Consider the following 15,660-nt stretch of genomic DNA (forward strand, 5'->3'; position numbering starts at 1 on the left):
CAGATAAAGCAGTGAACGTTGGCAAACCGACACAGTGCAGCGCTACGGGAGCTAGCTTCAGTGTGACGGTTGGGAAACAAAGGTAAGCGATGAAAAACATCTAAAAGAGGCCGTGGCCGTGTTTTAGCAGCGGGATGTTTCGGTTTCAACAGCGAAAATCGACACCGTGTTAGTAGCAGGCCGTAAAATCCGGTTCTTAGCCGCCAATTGTGGAAAATTAGCGGCCAGCTAGCGTTAGCAACCGTTAGCCAAGATGGCGACGCAGTAACTGAAAAGAGTGACGCAGCAAAGAAGGGGCGGGGCTAAAGGCGGTGTGGCGCGTGGTTAGAGCATGGATGTATTATATTGGGTTAGAGCATTTCAGCCCACACAAGTGTACTTAAAAACTATATTTATACCCACAATTAAAACAGTTTCTATCAAATGTTGGTTTTTGATTATTGGTTTTAGTTGTTTTCATGTGTGTTTTCTATGTTTTTTAACGTTTAACAAACTAGATAAGAATATGAGAATCCACCTGACATGATGACATCCACCGACCACCGTCTTAAACATAACATAATAAACAACATGATGAATGAAGGATTGTATCCTTATTTATTCAATTTTAAACGACTTTGAAACTAAACTTGGTTGGTACATAGTTTGCATCAGTGCCTTTTTAAATACTTCAGTATAGCTTAACATCTCTGACATACTCAGTTTGTAATTAAAGAACAAGATAATGCTGCAGAGGTTTATGAAATATGTATTTTATGTTTTAGTTCTTTGCTAGAAGGCATCATTTACAGTGATAACGCAGTTGGTCTATGTTTCATGTGTGTCTGTTGCTCCCAGCTTCCAATTTCCATATTATAATTAACATTTTGTCAAAATATTTGTTTACTGTTCATTTTTAAAAAATGGTTATTAGCATTTTAAGTTTGTGTTGCTGGATTCAACATCTCATCAGAGCAGCTTCACCCTCAATATGTTATGTCACATTTTATCTGTGTTTTTATCTCGCGAGTCCAAGGTCCAAATCATCAAGTTAATCAGTATAGTCACACGATGCACCTAGTTGGGAGACGGTAAACTGTTTTAATCTATTGTATTCGATAAACTATGACTTCAAACTGATTTTCTTAGTTAGTGTTACTTGTAAAAATGACAAACTGATGTTAAGTGGTCTAATTGGATGGAGTTTACAGATACGAGATTAAAAGATTAAACAGATTCTCACTTTTTTTTTTTTTTGAAACTGTGGATCAAGTGATTAATCAAAATGCTTTATTTATTCTCTTTTTCAGATTTGCAATGAACAGGATACGAATCCACGTTTTGCCGTCGAGCCGCAACCGGGTGACCCAGACGACCCGACCCCAGGAGCCTCAGTCCTGCTCCTTCACCCAGCGGCCGTGCTCTCAGCCGCGACTGGACGGCCTGGAGTTCTGCATCAAACACATCCTCGAGGACAAGAGCGCCCCGTACAAACAGTGCAGCTACGTCTCCACCAAGAATGGGAAACGCTGCCCCAACGCCGCGCCTAAAGTGGAGAGGAAAGACGGGTGAGTAGGAAACAAGTCTGACTTTAATAACCAATCCAAGGTGCAGCGTTTCTGACGTCTCCGTCTGCTCCTCAGAGTGACGTTCTGTGCAGAGCATGCTCGCAGGAACGCCATGGCGCTCCGAGCTCAGATGAGGAAAGCTGCCGCTGGTCCGTCCCCGGAGACGCTGCTGTCCCAGCTCAGCGGATTCAACCGGGGAGAGACGCACAGCGCTGACGGAGGACGATCTGAAGCAAGTCGTATTCTAGGTAACGGGAGTAAAAGTTCAGGGAAAGGGATGCGTTTGATCATTTCCAGGTAAATGTGATGGATACGTTATACAGCGCAGGGTGAAATACAACGGGAGCTAAATAAAGAAAAATGAAACTACAAATGCTCTGGCCATTATAGCAGAAAGAGTTTTACATTAACATAATCAAGAAATGGTTTCCATTCGTTCTGTAGAGAAACGCCAGAGGTTTATAGTCCATTGTTGTCCTGTACCATCCCATAACTGAGGATGCTCGATCTGAGATCTAGTGCTGAAGAATATCTTTCCTGTCACAACATTATACAGTTTTTTTCTCTTCTGATATATATTAGTTCCACGGCCGCTGGGAAGAGGGAAATTAATTTAATCTAGGCTTTTCTTTTTTTGTCATTTAAACTTTTATTGGCAGCCAAGAGTCAGAGATGACAGAGGCTTGATGAAACAAGATCAAGTTCGATCAAGTTCATGTTCACAGTGTCCTCTTTATGTTAAATATTCAAATATATTAGAGTTTATTATTACTAAAGGGCATTACAACCAAATCTGTTATGGAACGTTTGCAACACACTAAGTTTCACCAACTCAATGTGATCAAGTCATTCCGCGGTTGATGGGGGGTGGGGGGAAACGTCCCATCGTCACCGCTCCAGCCGAATAAACGGGAAATTAAAAAAACTCTGCTCGTATATTTGAAGCTGCAGCTCTACGTCGCACAACAACACAATAGTTTGTTTTATCAACATGTGTCCTTCCCTGAACGCCACAACACATGATGTTAATTTGCATCGATCGTTGCAGAAGGAAAACGTTGGAACTTCGGTTTCACCTTCGAATGTTCTCATTTATAAAATAATTTGAATTCTGTTGGAATAGCGAAGTTCGTTCTGACGGCTCTAGTGAGTCCCGGCTGTGTACTGTGTTGACCAGTTTGTTCCGTTACCGCGGCTACAGTTGCACTGGAGCGATCCAGCGCTACAGATAACCAGCGTGCTTGTGTCTGGCTGCAGCTCCTCAACATGCAATCTTTACTTATCTGTGCCTAAATTCCTTACTTTTTTCCCCCTATTTTACACCTGTACATGTCAGTTTTACTAAACCTAACCAGTCGGGAGTTCTCAACAATTTTTGGTGAGGTTCTTCATCACTTCCTGCAGCTCATGTAGTTACGCCATCTAGCCACAACCACGTCGTCCTCCTCTTCCTCTTCCTCTTCTTGGCCTCTAATCAAGACCGGCAGCTTGCAGTAGCTGCTGGTTTCAAACCGGGCCGACAGAAACTCCTTCCTGTGGTCTGTTGATTTTTCCCAGAGTAACAAAGGGGCCAATCATTTTCAGTTGGAAGGTACAGATAGATCCCTCTGCAACCTGCCTTCACCTGAACATCCCATCATCTGCTCTCATGATACAATACAATTTTTAGTTCTTATGGAGTAAAAATAAGAGAGGAGAGAAAAAATACACTAAACAAATGCACAAGAAATGGATGTGGTACATGTACAATAAATAGAGAAAGGAGAAAAAAATGAATGGCAGGACTTTTCACCTCTAAAATTTGAGACAGATTTTTCATCTACCTGCACAAGTACAACCAGTAAATTTGCCTCTTTTTTGTGTAACACGGGTGAAACGTAGAAGAGGCGACTCAGAATCAATCTGTCATTACAGGTGTCAGGACAATGTGTGCGACTTGTGCGAAAAGGAAATGTGAATATTTGCTTTGCAAGTCGATTTACAGTGTGCGCCCCAACATTTTCAGCTTGAGCTCCTAAAATTTTAAGTTCTGGGGAAAAACAAATAATCTGAAGCCCTGCAGGCCGTAAATCAGGTTATTTTTATTTAATCAATGCTGTACGGACATGATTCTGATGTGGATTTAAAACGTCTTTGGGCAGATGAGGACAGTCTGAGCGAGGAGGAGCAGGGACCTTTGGTTCTGGACCAGACGTGGAGAGGAGACCCCGACAGTGAAGCTGACAGTGTGGACAGCGATCATGAGGATCCTCTCAAGTAAGATCACTTATTCAACTCTGATGTTTCTACTTTAATCCTCATTTTATTCTACTAAAGTTGAACAGGCAGCTCATACATTTGCTTTAAAAGCTGTGTATATGATTTAGAGTGTGTACTGTCGACTTCTAGGATAAACTATGACATCAAACATGTAGTTTGTGATCAAATGTCCCATAATGTTTTAATTTGTGCTCTCAGACATGCAGGAGTGTACACGGCGGAGGAAGTGGCTCTCATCACCAGAGAGAAGCTCATCAGGCTGCAGTCGCTCTACATCGACCAGTTCAAGCGGCTGCAGCACCTGCTGAAGGAGAAGAAGCGCCGATACCTGCACAACCGCAAACTGGAGCACGACTCTCTGGGTACACACACACGGGTTATGGTTGGAAAACTAACTGTGTGTTCGGTGTTGACTCAGCTGTTAGAAAAACTCTCCCACACCCACATGTTGTTGAGAGTCGTCGGTCTTTATCTGTGTGTGTCTGTGCTGATCCCAGGGAGCAGCCTGCTGACGGGGCCTGAGGGTCTGTCCATGAAGGAGAGGGAGAACCTGAAGAAGCTCAAAGCTCTGCGTCGCTACCGCCGGCGGTACGGCGTGGAGGCGCTGCTGCACCGGCAGCTCAGGGAGCGGCGGCAGGCGGTGACGGACGGAGCGCCTCAGGTGTGATGTCGCTGTTTACATCAGTGTTTCTCAACCTGTTTTTGAGCCACAGCACATTTTTCTTCATCACTCACTAAATATGTTACAAGATGACACATTGTAGCCTGATACAGTGAATATAAAACACATTTATTCTCTTTTATTTGTTAGTTGTGACTCAGTATGAGCGGGTCACATAGCTGCTGCCGCCCGTTAACATAAGAACGTTTAATTACTCTGCCAGTCACGAGGTCGCAGACACAGATGCTCAAAGCCAACAGACAAACTAGGAGTCTAAAAAGATTGAACCTCCATCTGAAGCCGATCAGCTGAGCCAGAGCTCAGTGGATGTGGCTGTACAGCTGTAGCAGCGTGTGTTTTATAACGGCAAGCATAAAGAAATAATAAAAAAAACAAAACACTGTTCAGTCCTGTATTGGATGAATTAAGTTAAATTTAATAATTTTACACAGCACACCTGGCAAACTCTCACCGTAGCAGCAGCAACCATGTGTCCTCCGAGTCCACTGTCGGCTGAAGATGTTTTTTATGATTGACATCTCAAAACTCATCTACATAATTAGACGTCAGAAGCCGACACCTACAATAAAATCCATGTACGTATTAGTGATGTACATTTTCACTGACCACGCAGTTCAATTCGATTATACGATGCATCACATCCTCAATGTTCTATGTTGCCACACATAGCTTTTTCCTTAATTAACATAAATAGTCAGATAAATATAACTTTTAATTTACATAAAATGAAATGGGGAAAACATCATTTAAATGCATCTCCACATTACGGGGCCGTGTCCACCAGACGCGCTTTCAGCGCTGACAGCGCTCTGAGCGCTGCTTTCCCAGCGCTTAGCGCTCTCTCTCTCCCTCGTCAGAATGCCGCTGTTGCTAGGTTACAAAATGAGTCCTCTGACACTTCCGTGTTCCTGCCTTGTTTAATGTAAACACTACAACGAGTGTCAGAAATACACAATAGCATTAGCAGCAGCTTTTGACATGGACCCTGAGGTCGGCCTACCTTCAATACAAGTGTGGGTCATGATATAAACCGAGCCACGTCTCCGGTTGTGTTGCTGTCGGTAACGTAAGTCCCGCCCCTTCTTGATTCTGATTGGTCAGTGCGGGGAAAAGTGATATTGACGAGCGTAGCGCTGTTCTAAAAGTTGAACAGATTTTAACTCGAAGCGCTCTGAGCGCCGCGACAAAAAGAAGCAAGCGCCGAGGGCGTTTTACCGCCGAGGGCGCTGAGAGCTGTGAGCGCCGACTCAATAGGGTTTGAATGTAAAGTAGACGCCCAGAGCGCTGAAAACGCGTCTGGTGGACACGGCCCCTACAGCAGCTTCATTGAAGCCTGAACGTGTTAATTACTCAAAAACAAAATGTAGATCTTGACATTGTGCTTTAACATGAAATAAATCACTGTCTCTGTACGTGGACATTAGAAAACTTTAAGAACCGCCCAGTAAGAATCTCGATCTCCTCTATCTCCTCTAGTTCGTACACGTCCGACTGTTGTTTAACTGAACATGATCATATTTATAAAAGTTCACGCTGTGTGAAGACGGAGATAACATGAATCTTGCCTCGAGTCTCACACACAACGGGGGGTTTGTGCTTTAAATATAATTTGGGGGTTGTGTCCTCAAGTATGTAGATTACTACTGTGGCTTTGGATAATAGTTAATTTAAGATTACACTCGACATATTTCACTGCAACGGAAGAAGGAAAAAAAACTTGATCCTATGAAGCTCATCACAAACTCTCAGTCATGTTCATGTTTTCCCTCTGTGGCGTTTAGGAATGAAAATGTTCTTAACTGTGATTATGGTCATAAAGAAATACGGTTGTGTGGTTGATGTGGTGTGACTGTATCTCTCTCTCTCTCTCTGCTGCAGCCTCACTCCAGAACCGTCTATGAGAAGTGCATCTCGTTTGTGGAGGGAAGCCGCTGCTCCAACCCCTGCCTGCCCATGACCCGACACTGTCTCTCACGTATCCTCAGTCCTGTTTCTCACACGGTTTCTCCTCCAGCGCCACCGCCACAGTGTTTGTTCACAACTTCTTTCATCTAGAGTCATTACGATCCCTGTATCTGAAACGTCTCTGATCAGTATCAGTGAGGACTAGAGCTGTCGATCTCCCCCCAAATCAGATTAGAATTTCTAATCCTCCTTATGTTAAACATTCAAATTATATTTAAGCAATATATCACGACAGGCCGTGGTATATGCTCATTATACCACGGCTAAGGGGCGTTGTTCGGCCCGACGCGAATAAAAGGCAATATGAAAGAGGATACGCAATCAATTTCATGTAGTTTTATTCAACCAGAAATACATATTATCCAATAAAATAGCCTCACTGTGAAAAAAATAGTCCCACCTCTCCAGACGTTAGCTCCTAGTTAGCTCTGCATCTCGTCTTTTCCTCCGCTTTTTTTTCAGGTGAAAGTCACTGCTCAGTCCCCCCTACCATTGTTAACCCTCTGGAGGTGAAAGTTCACCTTAAACATGTCAATTCAACTACTTTAGTCGTAAAAACACTTTTAGCCTACGCTGTGATAAGGCTTTAGAATAGTAGCCGTGGTATATGCTCATTATACCACGGTTAACAACCAATCAGATCGCCGGATTTCACCGTTCCATTTTATAATAGAGTTTATTATTACTAAAGGGCATTACAACCAAATCTGTTATGGAACACACTTAAGTTTTACCAACTCGATGTGATCAAGTGGTTCCGCGGTACGTTCGATTGATGAGGAAAAATAATGTGTGTAGTGTAGGAGCACGTCGTCACCGCTCCAGCCGAATAACCGGGCGATTAAAGAAACTCTGCTCGTATATTTGAAGCTGCAGCTCTTTATCAACATGTTTACTTCCCTGAACGCCACGACGCATGACGTCAATTTGCATCGTTGCAGAAGGAAAACGTTGGAACGTCGGTTTCACCTTCGAATGTTCTCATTTATAAAATAATTTGAATTCTGTTGGAATAGTGAAGTTCGTTCTGACGGCGTTAGTGAGTCGTGGCGTCCAGGCACCGAATCAGATGTCACCTGTATTATAGAAACAGGAATGTGTTGACCAGTTCGCTCCGATCCAGCGCTACAAGTAACCCACGTACTTGTGTCTGGCTGCAGCTCCTCTTCTGCTTCTTCCTCTTCGTCCTCTCTCTGAGACGTCGTCCTCCTTTTCTTCTTCCTCTTCTTGGCCTCTAATCAAGACCAGCAGCTTGCAGTAGCTGCTGGTTTCAAACCGGGCCGACAGAAACTCCTTCCTGTGGTCTGTTGATTTCTCCCAGAGTAATAAAGGGACCAATCATTTCAGTTGGAAGGTACAGACAGATCCCTCTGCAACCTGCCTTCACCTGAACCTGAACATCCCATCATCTTTGCTCCCATGATAACCGTGTAACTTCTGGACTTTGTTCCCATCTCGGCCACCTGTAGATAAACTGTGATAAACTCGTGTTCTCGCTCACGTGTTGCACTGTGAACAAGCCCAGAGAAACAGAAACACCGACTCTTTGTCCACGACTGTTCAGCCAGAACATTAGTGAAGTTAAAACTCTGAGAAATGATACAGAAAGGTTGTTTTCACAGGGAACTATTGTTTTGATTAAGAAACTTTAGTCTGACAGTTTGGTGTTTCCTTTTAAAGAGGAACTCTGTAGTATTTCCACCTTAACTCAGCTCCATGTGTCCCTTGTCTCTAGTTCTGGTTAAATCAGTGACTAGTAACTAGTTGCAGGGAGAATGGAGGCTCTCTGCCTTCCACCTAGCGTCTCTTGGCTGAAAACCAACCTGGTAAGATCAGAGCCTCCGACCCGGTGTCCCAGCTCTTGTCTCCATGGTGACACCGCCACACAAACGTAATGACCCGTAACCTCTTGTTGATGACAGATCAGATATACACATGGTAACATGGTAGATGATAAATAACCTCATCCACCGCTCCATGGATTCATTTCTCACCGGCTTCGTTGTTGGAAACAAATTAATGCACATGGAGGAGAGGAGGGTTAGAGACACAGAGGAGGAGACACCAGACCTGGAGAGGTCTGAAATAAAGATTAAAAATGACAAAATAAAACCTACGAAGAACGATGCAAATGTAACTAAAACTAAACTGAATTGCAGATAAAATCAGTTTTGTTTTCTCCCTCGGATGCAGACCGTTTTAAGTTTTACTTTTGATTTTGCTTCAGGCGACGGTTAGAGAATAAAACTTCTACAAATCAAGACTGAAAAACTAAAACTGCTCAAACACTTGTTGAACTAAAAACGAAATAAAAATAAATACTAACGTAAATTTTGAAACTATGAAAACAAATGCACATGAAGGAGAGGAGGGTTAGAGACACCAGATCTGGAGAGTTCAGGGACAGTTTCTTTTTATAATTTTATTGTTTTTTTTCAAGAGAAGTTTAACAGCACAACATAAAGGGACTGTCTGAAAAATAGACATGATAATAAGAAAAACAAGGACAAAAAACAGACCAACATTTACATTGCAGTTGCGTAAAATGAAAAAGATAAGTACATTATGGTGGGCTATGTGGCAAATGTATACATGATGTTAAGTAGTAAAAGTGCATTACATCTGGGGTGCATTAAGAAAAGAGGAGAATTAAAGCCTATTTCTAATGTAGTCCATGAATGGCTTCCAATGTTCTCAAAGTTATCTGAGGAGCCACATATTGTGTATCTCAACTTTTCAAGTTTAAGGAGCTGTATGATTTCTAGAAGGATCAGTTTCCGTGCCAACAAAGTGACAAATTTTGTAATTTTCAATTTGGTTGCAGATAGATTTTTATTGTTCGGGACTGTTTCTTTTATCTGTTTTCTCATGTTCATGTTGCGTGTGTGTGTCTGTCCATCGTGTCGTCGTCCTTGACAACCCGACGCTCAGACATGTACCAGGACGGCAACCAGGTGCTCTTCAAGATGTGTCCGGGCCTGAAAGACGTCCCCTGCGACCGCACCGTCCACATGGGTCAGTCTGACGACCCGCGCTGCCCGCTGCACCTGGCGCTGCCCCCCCCCATGTTCCAGCCGGAGCAGCAGCCCCCGGCCCCCGACCAGCTCTGTCCGGCCCTGGCCAGCAGGGACATGTACCTGAGCGCCGCCGAGCTGCAGCCCACAGAGAGCCTCCCCTTAGAGTTCAGTGATGTACGTAGTCTCCTCTCCTTCTGAACCCTGAACTCTTGACCCGCTGCTTCTGGTTCTGGTGTTTCACAGCTTCTAGGCTCAGTTTATCAAGTCAACACACTCCTAAAAGTCTCAGTTCTGTTGCTGTGCACCTACACCTGAACCCAAGAAGAGAACACAGAGAACCAGCATTCATAACTTATTAGTTTCTCCTTTTAATCTGGGCAGCAGGGCCCAGTTCCATCCTAGGGATGCTTCATCCAAAGTTGATAATTCACCAATTACCTACTCCGTCATGCCAAGGAAGGGTTTGGAGAGTCAAAAATAAGAATCATCACCTAAAAATGTACTTGTTTTTAGATCATTTTCACTTGTTTTAAACTAATTTTCACTTGAAATAAGTAGAAAAATCTGCCAGTGAAAGCAGTTTTTTCTGCTTGTAACAAGAAAATCTTGCTCCACTATCAGATTTTTCTACTTATTACAGTGATGTACGTAGTCCTCTCCTCTCCTTCTGAACCCTGATGACCCTCTGGTTCTGGTTCTGGTGTTTCACAGCTTCTGGGCTCAGTTTATCAAGTGAACACTAGGGGTGCAACGGTACAGGTAGCCCACGGTACAATACGTACCTCGGTTTTTGGCCACGGTTTCGGTATGTGTTTTGTGCAGAGAACTTTTTTTTTTTTCTCAAAATAATGTTTAAAATTTATATTTCTAATATTAGGCTACTACTATTTATAGTATTTCCTTGTAGAGCTCTCTCTCTGACACACGCACGCGGCCCCTCCTCCCTCTGCACACTCCTTAAGTCTTTCAGTATATGGTGCACACTAGACTGGCTGGTGACGGCTTTTCATATAATGGCGGCGGATAGAGTTCACTTTTGAATGGTCCAAAACGCACACTATGAAACATCCAGATTCCTCCATACTGTTCGTCTGTACTGACCCAAGTGTCCTGAAGTCGCCACATGGAAAAGTTTTTATCCTAGTAGTAGCAGTAGCTCCCAGTGGCTGCGTGAGGTTCCTCCGTGTTTCCATCATACATCCATCTAATGGTTTACAACGACCAACGAACATCTTGCAGCAAATCTCCTGCAGCCACTGGGAGCTGCTGCTACAACAAGGATAAAAACAGAGATCACATTCATTCTTTCATGTGGCGGCTTCAGGACACTTGGGTCAGTACAGACGAGCAGTATGGAGGTATCTGGCCATATGAAAACCCGTCACCAGCCGGACTATAAATATGTCAGTAACATCAGTTTAGCACAGGTTTACATCCAGACATGGACTCAGAACAAACACTAATACACTGCAAAAACTCAAAATCTTTCCAAGAATATTTGTCTTATTTCTTGTCAAAATGTCTCATTTCTAGTCAAAACTAATCTCTTTCCACTTAAAATAAGACTCCCCAACTTGTTTTTAGATCATTTTCACTTGTTTCAAACTAATTTTCACTTGAAATAAGTAGAAAAATCTTCCAGTGAACAAGTTTTTTGTGCTTGTAATAAGGAAGAAAAACTTGCTCCACTATCAGATTTTTCTACTTATTTCAAGTGAAAATCTGCTTGAAAGAAGTAAAAAGTGTCTAAAAACAAGCTGCTTTTTAATGTGATGAGTCTTGAGGTTAGTTTTGACTAGAAACGAGACATTTTGACTAGAAAGACAAATATTCTTGGTAAGATATTTGAGTTTTTGCAGTGTATAGACGGCAGATAGAAATATTAATATGAATCTAAGAGCAGAGACCAGTACAGATCATTAGTCTGATTCTATAACCTTTACTGAAGCAGACAAACCCACAGCAGCAGCTTCACTGTTGGATTCAGACTTGACACGTTTCCCTGTTGCACAGGACCTGGATGTGGAAGGGGACGGCATGCAGGGCCCCCCCTCCCCGCTGCAGTTCGACACGGCCCTGGCCCTGGAGGACCAGACCATCAGGGCCATCGCCGAGGCGCCGATGGACATCCTGACCGGCGACGACCCCGACCTGGACGCCTCGGACAGAGACGTGGATGCCATCATGGACGACCAGGTTAACTCTTAACTTGGGTCTGTGTGTCTTCGTTGTTGCTGTTGCTGTTATTATTGTTTTCTCTCTGTTAAGAGATCGGTCCAATAAAACCTTGGTCACAATCTGTGTCAGACTGAACAACGTGTGTGGAGTTGTGTAATAAAGGAACGTCAACTGTCCCAGTGATCGGAAGAAGAAGGTCACGGTGGCTGGTCTAAGGTGTTTGGATGTGTGCGTGTGAGGTCAAACAATGAGTGCCCAAAACGAGGTTCCAATGGTAAAACACACAATTATTAAAGGTTGAATATGTAGAATTACCAGAACAACAACAGAAAAAGAATTCCAGCAGTCGATTGCCAGACCGTTGCTAGGGACTCCGCTCTGATCAGAGGACAGTAGAGGAGGAGAGCAAAGCAGGATATTTACCTTATGTTTCATTTTTACCGTCATTAACAGCATAATAAATGACTTGTAGCTTGTTACAGGGACAGTGGAGGCTCTCTGCCTTCACACCGCTGCTGCTCAGAGCCTCCGCTGTCACTGCTCTCCTCAAGTTGAGAGGAGAAAAAAAAAAAAAAAAGAGACTCTCGGTGGCACCGGGCGCGACAGTAAACGTGTTTATGAGAGTTAAGACTACACAAATACACCCATCCTAACATGTATATGATAATACATTGATCCACCGATTGATTATTAAAAGGCTTCGTTGGAAACAAACGCATAGGACCGGGAGGAGGCAGGAAAACAGCGGAGAACTGAGCCACGTGTCGGCTACAGGCAGGTACGAATGTAAACAGAACGTGACAGAAAGTCATTGTCAAACCCGTCAAAAAAAAGTTTAATAATTCAGACTAAATATAATTTTTTTTAATGGAAAAGCAATACTTTCATTCTGTACCCCTCAAAACGCCCCGTGGATGTATTATTTTTGAAAAAATATAGCTTTTAATAAATATTCTACATATTCAACCTTTGATATTATAATATTATTTATTAGCAACAAATGCCTCTTCCATGTAGCAGGTAGGACACAAATGGCACATCGAGCCTTGACCAGCAACACCTGGCACTGATCGTCCTGGGTTTAAATCCTCCCCCGTGACGCTACTTCACAATAAAACCACATAGAAAACACCAAAATAAAAGCTAAAATGGCTCCTACATGAACTGTGGAAGATGTGAAACATGAAGGATGGATTCACCTTCATCAGGTCTGTTTTAAAGCCCCTGGAAACCAACATCCACAAAAACCTTCTAATTTTGTAATTTAGGCATTTTATGCACATGATATTAAACATGTAAAAATAATTAGAAATCAGTTTACATCCAAATTCTAGATATTTTATTTTTTTTATTACATTTTTTGAGTACATACAGACAAAAGACACACAGTACAAACCACATAGCAACAATAACAACAACGAAACACATTTCACAACAACAACATCACATAAAGGGGAAATATACAGTGCATGCCAAGTATGATTTCAGATCAAAATAAGACACAGAACAAGAAAGAGAACACAGACATATTTAACTACTTTTAAAGTCCTTCAGAACATTTGTGATGATAACAGGCACCTGGTTCCAAATGTCCCCGATCCTGAACCCAGTGTCATTCAACGTGTCTGCCACCCGCTCCATACCCAGGAGGTTCAAAAATTCAGAAAAATTCAAATTCCAGTTCGTCAGGATCATTCGCTTCGCAGCCAAAAAGGCCAAACCAGTTATCCTCCTTTGTTCCTTCCAGCTCTGCGTCCCAACAGACACACAGCTGGACATGGTACAATCTCAACATCAGCGAACCTTGAAATTAATTTACAGACTTGTGTCCAAAAACATTTAATTATAGGACACTGCCACAACGTATGAACCAGCGTTCCCACTTGTCCGCAGTAACGCCAACAAAGGTTCGAAGCACTGGGATCTATGTTTTTAAGTCTAGAGGGAGTGATGTACGCTCTATGGAAGATTTTCAATTGGATTACTCTACCTCTGACTGACTTTGAAATAGCTTTAATATCACGCCAGATGTTTTCCCACTCTGCAGATGTGAATTTGACCCCTAAATCAAGTTCCCATTGTGACTGGGTTTTTATGTTAGGGTTTGCAGAGGAGTAAAGCAAAAGCTTATATAGACCTGAGACTGCTCCTCTGTTTGATATTATTAATTGATATTGTCTATCTCATAATTATAATCAAAATATTCCTTGGGGAATTTGGAAATAATTGACTTTAACTGGACATACTGAAAAAAAAACATTTTTGTTTAAATCATATCTTTTTCTGAGTTCCTCAAACGGGAGAATTTCTTTGTTCTCTACAATTTGAGAGATGTCAGTGATGTTAAGATTATACCATACAGCATTAAACAATGGATTCCCAGCTGCCTTAAAGGCCATTTAAAGGCAGTATTATACCATATTGGGGAGGATGGCAGAGCTGATCTTGTAATGTCTATTCTTTTCTGAATCTCTTTGCTTATACTACATGAAAACTTAATAAGGCAATTATCCATTTTTTTTTGGTGGGATAGGACTAGGAGTATACCAAAGTGAGGACAATGATGTAGATTTGAACTTCTCTTTTACAAGCTGATCTTCCAACCAATCCCAACTTCTTCTATTTCCCTCAAATTCTAGATATTAATATGACATTTTTGAAATTGGGTTTGATTGGGGCGTGGTTATCTCTGAGGTTTATTTATTACGCAATAAATTCCAAACCAAACTAATCATCAATCGTCCACGTCAGGCGTCAGAGATCAGAACCTAAATCCACTTTGCTCTTTGTCCCAGAGTTTATCTGAAAAACTCTCCACTGAGAAAACTTAAAGGGATAGTTCACCCAAAATTGAAATTTCACTCATTATCTCCTCCAAGTCCTCCGTGGCTTCTCTGAGTTACAGGGGGTCTCGGCGTAGCAGTGCATGTCCATATGACGGTTGCAAATGGATACCAACTGTCTTGGTAACAAAAAGACACACCAAAAAACATCCAGATACCTCCATGCTGCTCGTATGTAATGTCCGTCTTGTATTGAAGCCCCGACATGAGAAATTGTCCCGAAAAAAATTAAATAAGTCTATATTTCAAGCTTGTTTGTAGCGGAAGCTCCTCTTCCCGGTTCGTCGAATTTGGACGAACCTTAGTCGACATGAGGGTGAGTAGATAATGAGTGAAATTTCAATTTTGGGTGAACTATCCTTTTAAAAACTAAAGATTCAGCTGAGATGCTGAATATAAACCTGAACTTCAGACAGTCTTTGGGTTGTTTTAGTTTTATTTCTCCCCCTCTTCCCTCGTGTCGTTTGAATCCGTTTTCTGAAACCAGTTCCAGTGATGATGAAGCAGCTGGTCGACGTCATGACGACCGGTGACCTGCAGCAGCAGCAGAACCGGTTCAGTCTCGTCTCCATCTGGACCTGAGTCACGTTGTGTCACACAGACCTGAGACATGATGTCATCCTCTAACGACGTGTCTCTTCCCGCCTCCTCGTCCTTCACCTGCTCAGGTTTCTCACCGAGCGTCGTAGCGACCGGCTGAACTCAGCGAGGACGGAGAGGCGTCGCTTTGACATGAATGTTTCTTCACCTGGTTACACACTGACTCATAGTTTAAAGTTTCAATACTTTATTGCCATGTCAACATTGCTGATTGGGATGTGTTTCAGTGGGCTTCATACACTGACATAAAAACATTAATCCAATACAATATATGATAAAATAAATAAATATATAAAAGAAGAATGAATAAAAACCAGTATATAAGGGAAAATAATAATACAATGCACCTGTGTAGGGGTTGGCAGCAACATCAATTAACTGTGCAACTGCATATTAGCATAAAGTGCACAACAAAATGTGTAATAGATGGATAATAGATGGATAGATAGATAGATAGATAGATAGATAGATAGATAGATAGATAGATAGATAGATAGATAGATAGATAGATAGATAGATAGATAGATAGATAGATAGATAGATAGATAAGGCACATTAAAACATTACTC

At 42.3% G+C, this 15,660-nt stretch overlaps 1 protein-coding gene across 1 annotated transcript; it reads left to right on the forward strand.

Moving 5' to 3' along the window:
* The first annotated feature begins 23 nt into the window (after nucleotides 1–23).
* kansl2 (KAT8 regulatory NSL complex subunit 2) lies at nucleotides 24–11,770 on the forward strand. Its single transcript, XM_083975337.1, has 9 exons — nucleotides 24–82; nucleotides 1,290–1,547; nucleotides 1,623–1,795; nucleotides 3,689–3,803; nucleotides 4,005–4,168; nucleotides 4,304–4,467; nucleotides 6,367–6,463; nucleotides 9,385–9,644; nucleotides 11,484–11,770. The coding sequence occupies exons 2-9, from the start codon at nucleotides 1,297–1,299 to the stop codon at nucleotides 11,676–11,678; spliced, it is 1,419 nt and encodes a 472-aa protein (XP_083831463.1). The 5' UTR covers nucleotides 24–82; nucleotides 1,290–1,296; the 3' UTR covers nucleotides 11,679–11,770.
* The last annotated feature ends 3,890 nt before the right edge of the window (nucleotides 11,771–15,660 follow it).

Source organism: Trachurus trachurus (genome assembly GCF_905171665.1).
Source record: "Trachurus trachurus genome assembly, chromosome: 7".
Classification (NCBI taxonomy): domain Eukaryota; kingdom Metazoa; phylum Chordata; class Actinopteri; order Carangiformes; family Carangidae; genus Trachurus; species Trachurus trachurus.

Bases quoted from the DNA above. Each gene is read 5' to 3' on its own strand.
- kansl2 (XM_083975337.1), top strand. From the start codon at position 1,297: ATGAACAGGATACGAATCCACGTTTTGCCGTCGAGCCGCAACCGGGTG. The intron at 6,464-9,384 runs GTATCCTCAGTC...CCCGACGCTCAG, and splicing joins GACCCGACACTGTCTCTCAC to ACATGTACCAGGACGGCAAC. The intron at 9,645-11,483 runs GTACGTAGTCTC...CCTGTTGCACAG, and splicing joins TCCCCTTAGAGTTCAGTGAT to GACCTGGATGTGGAAGGGGA.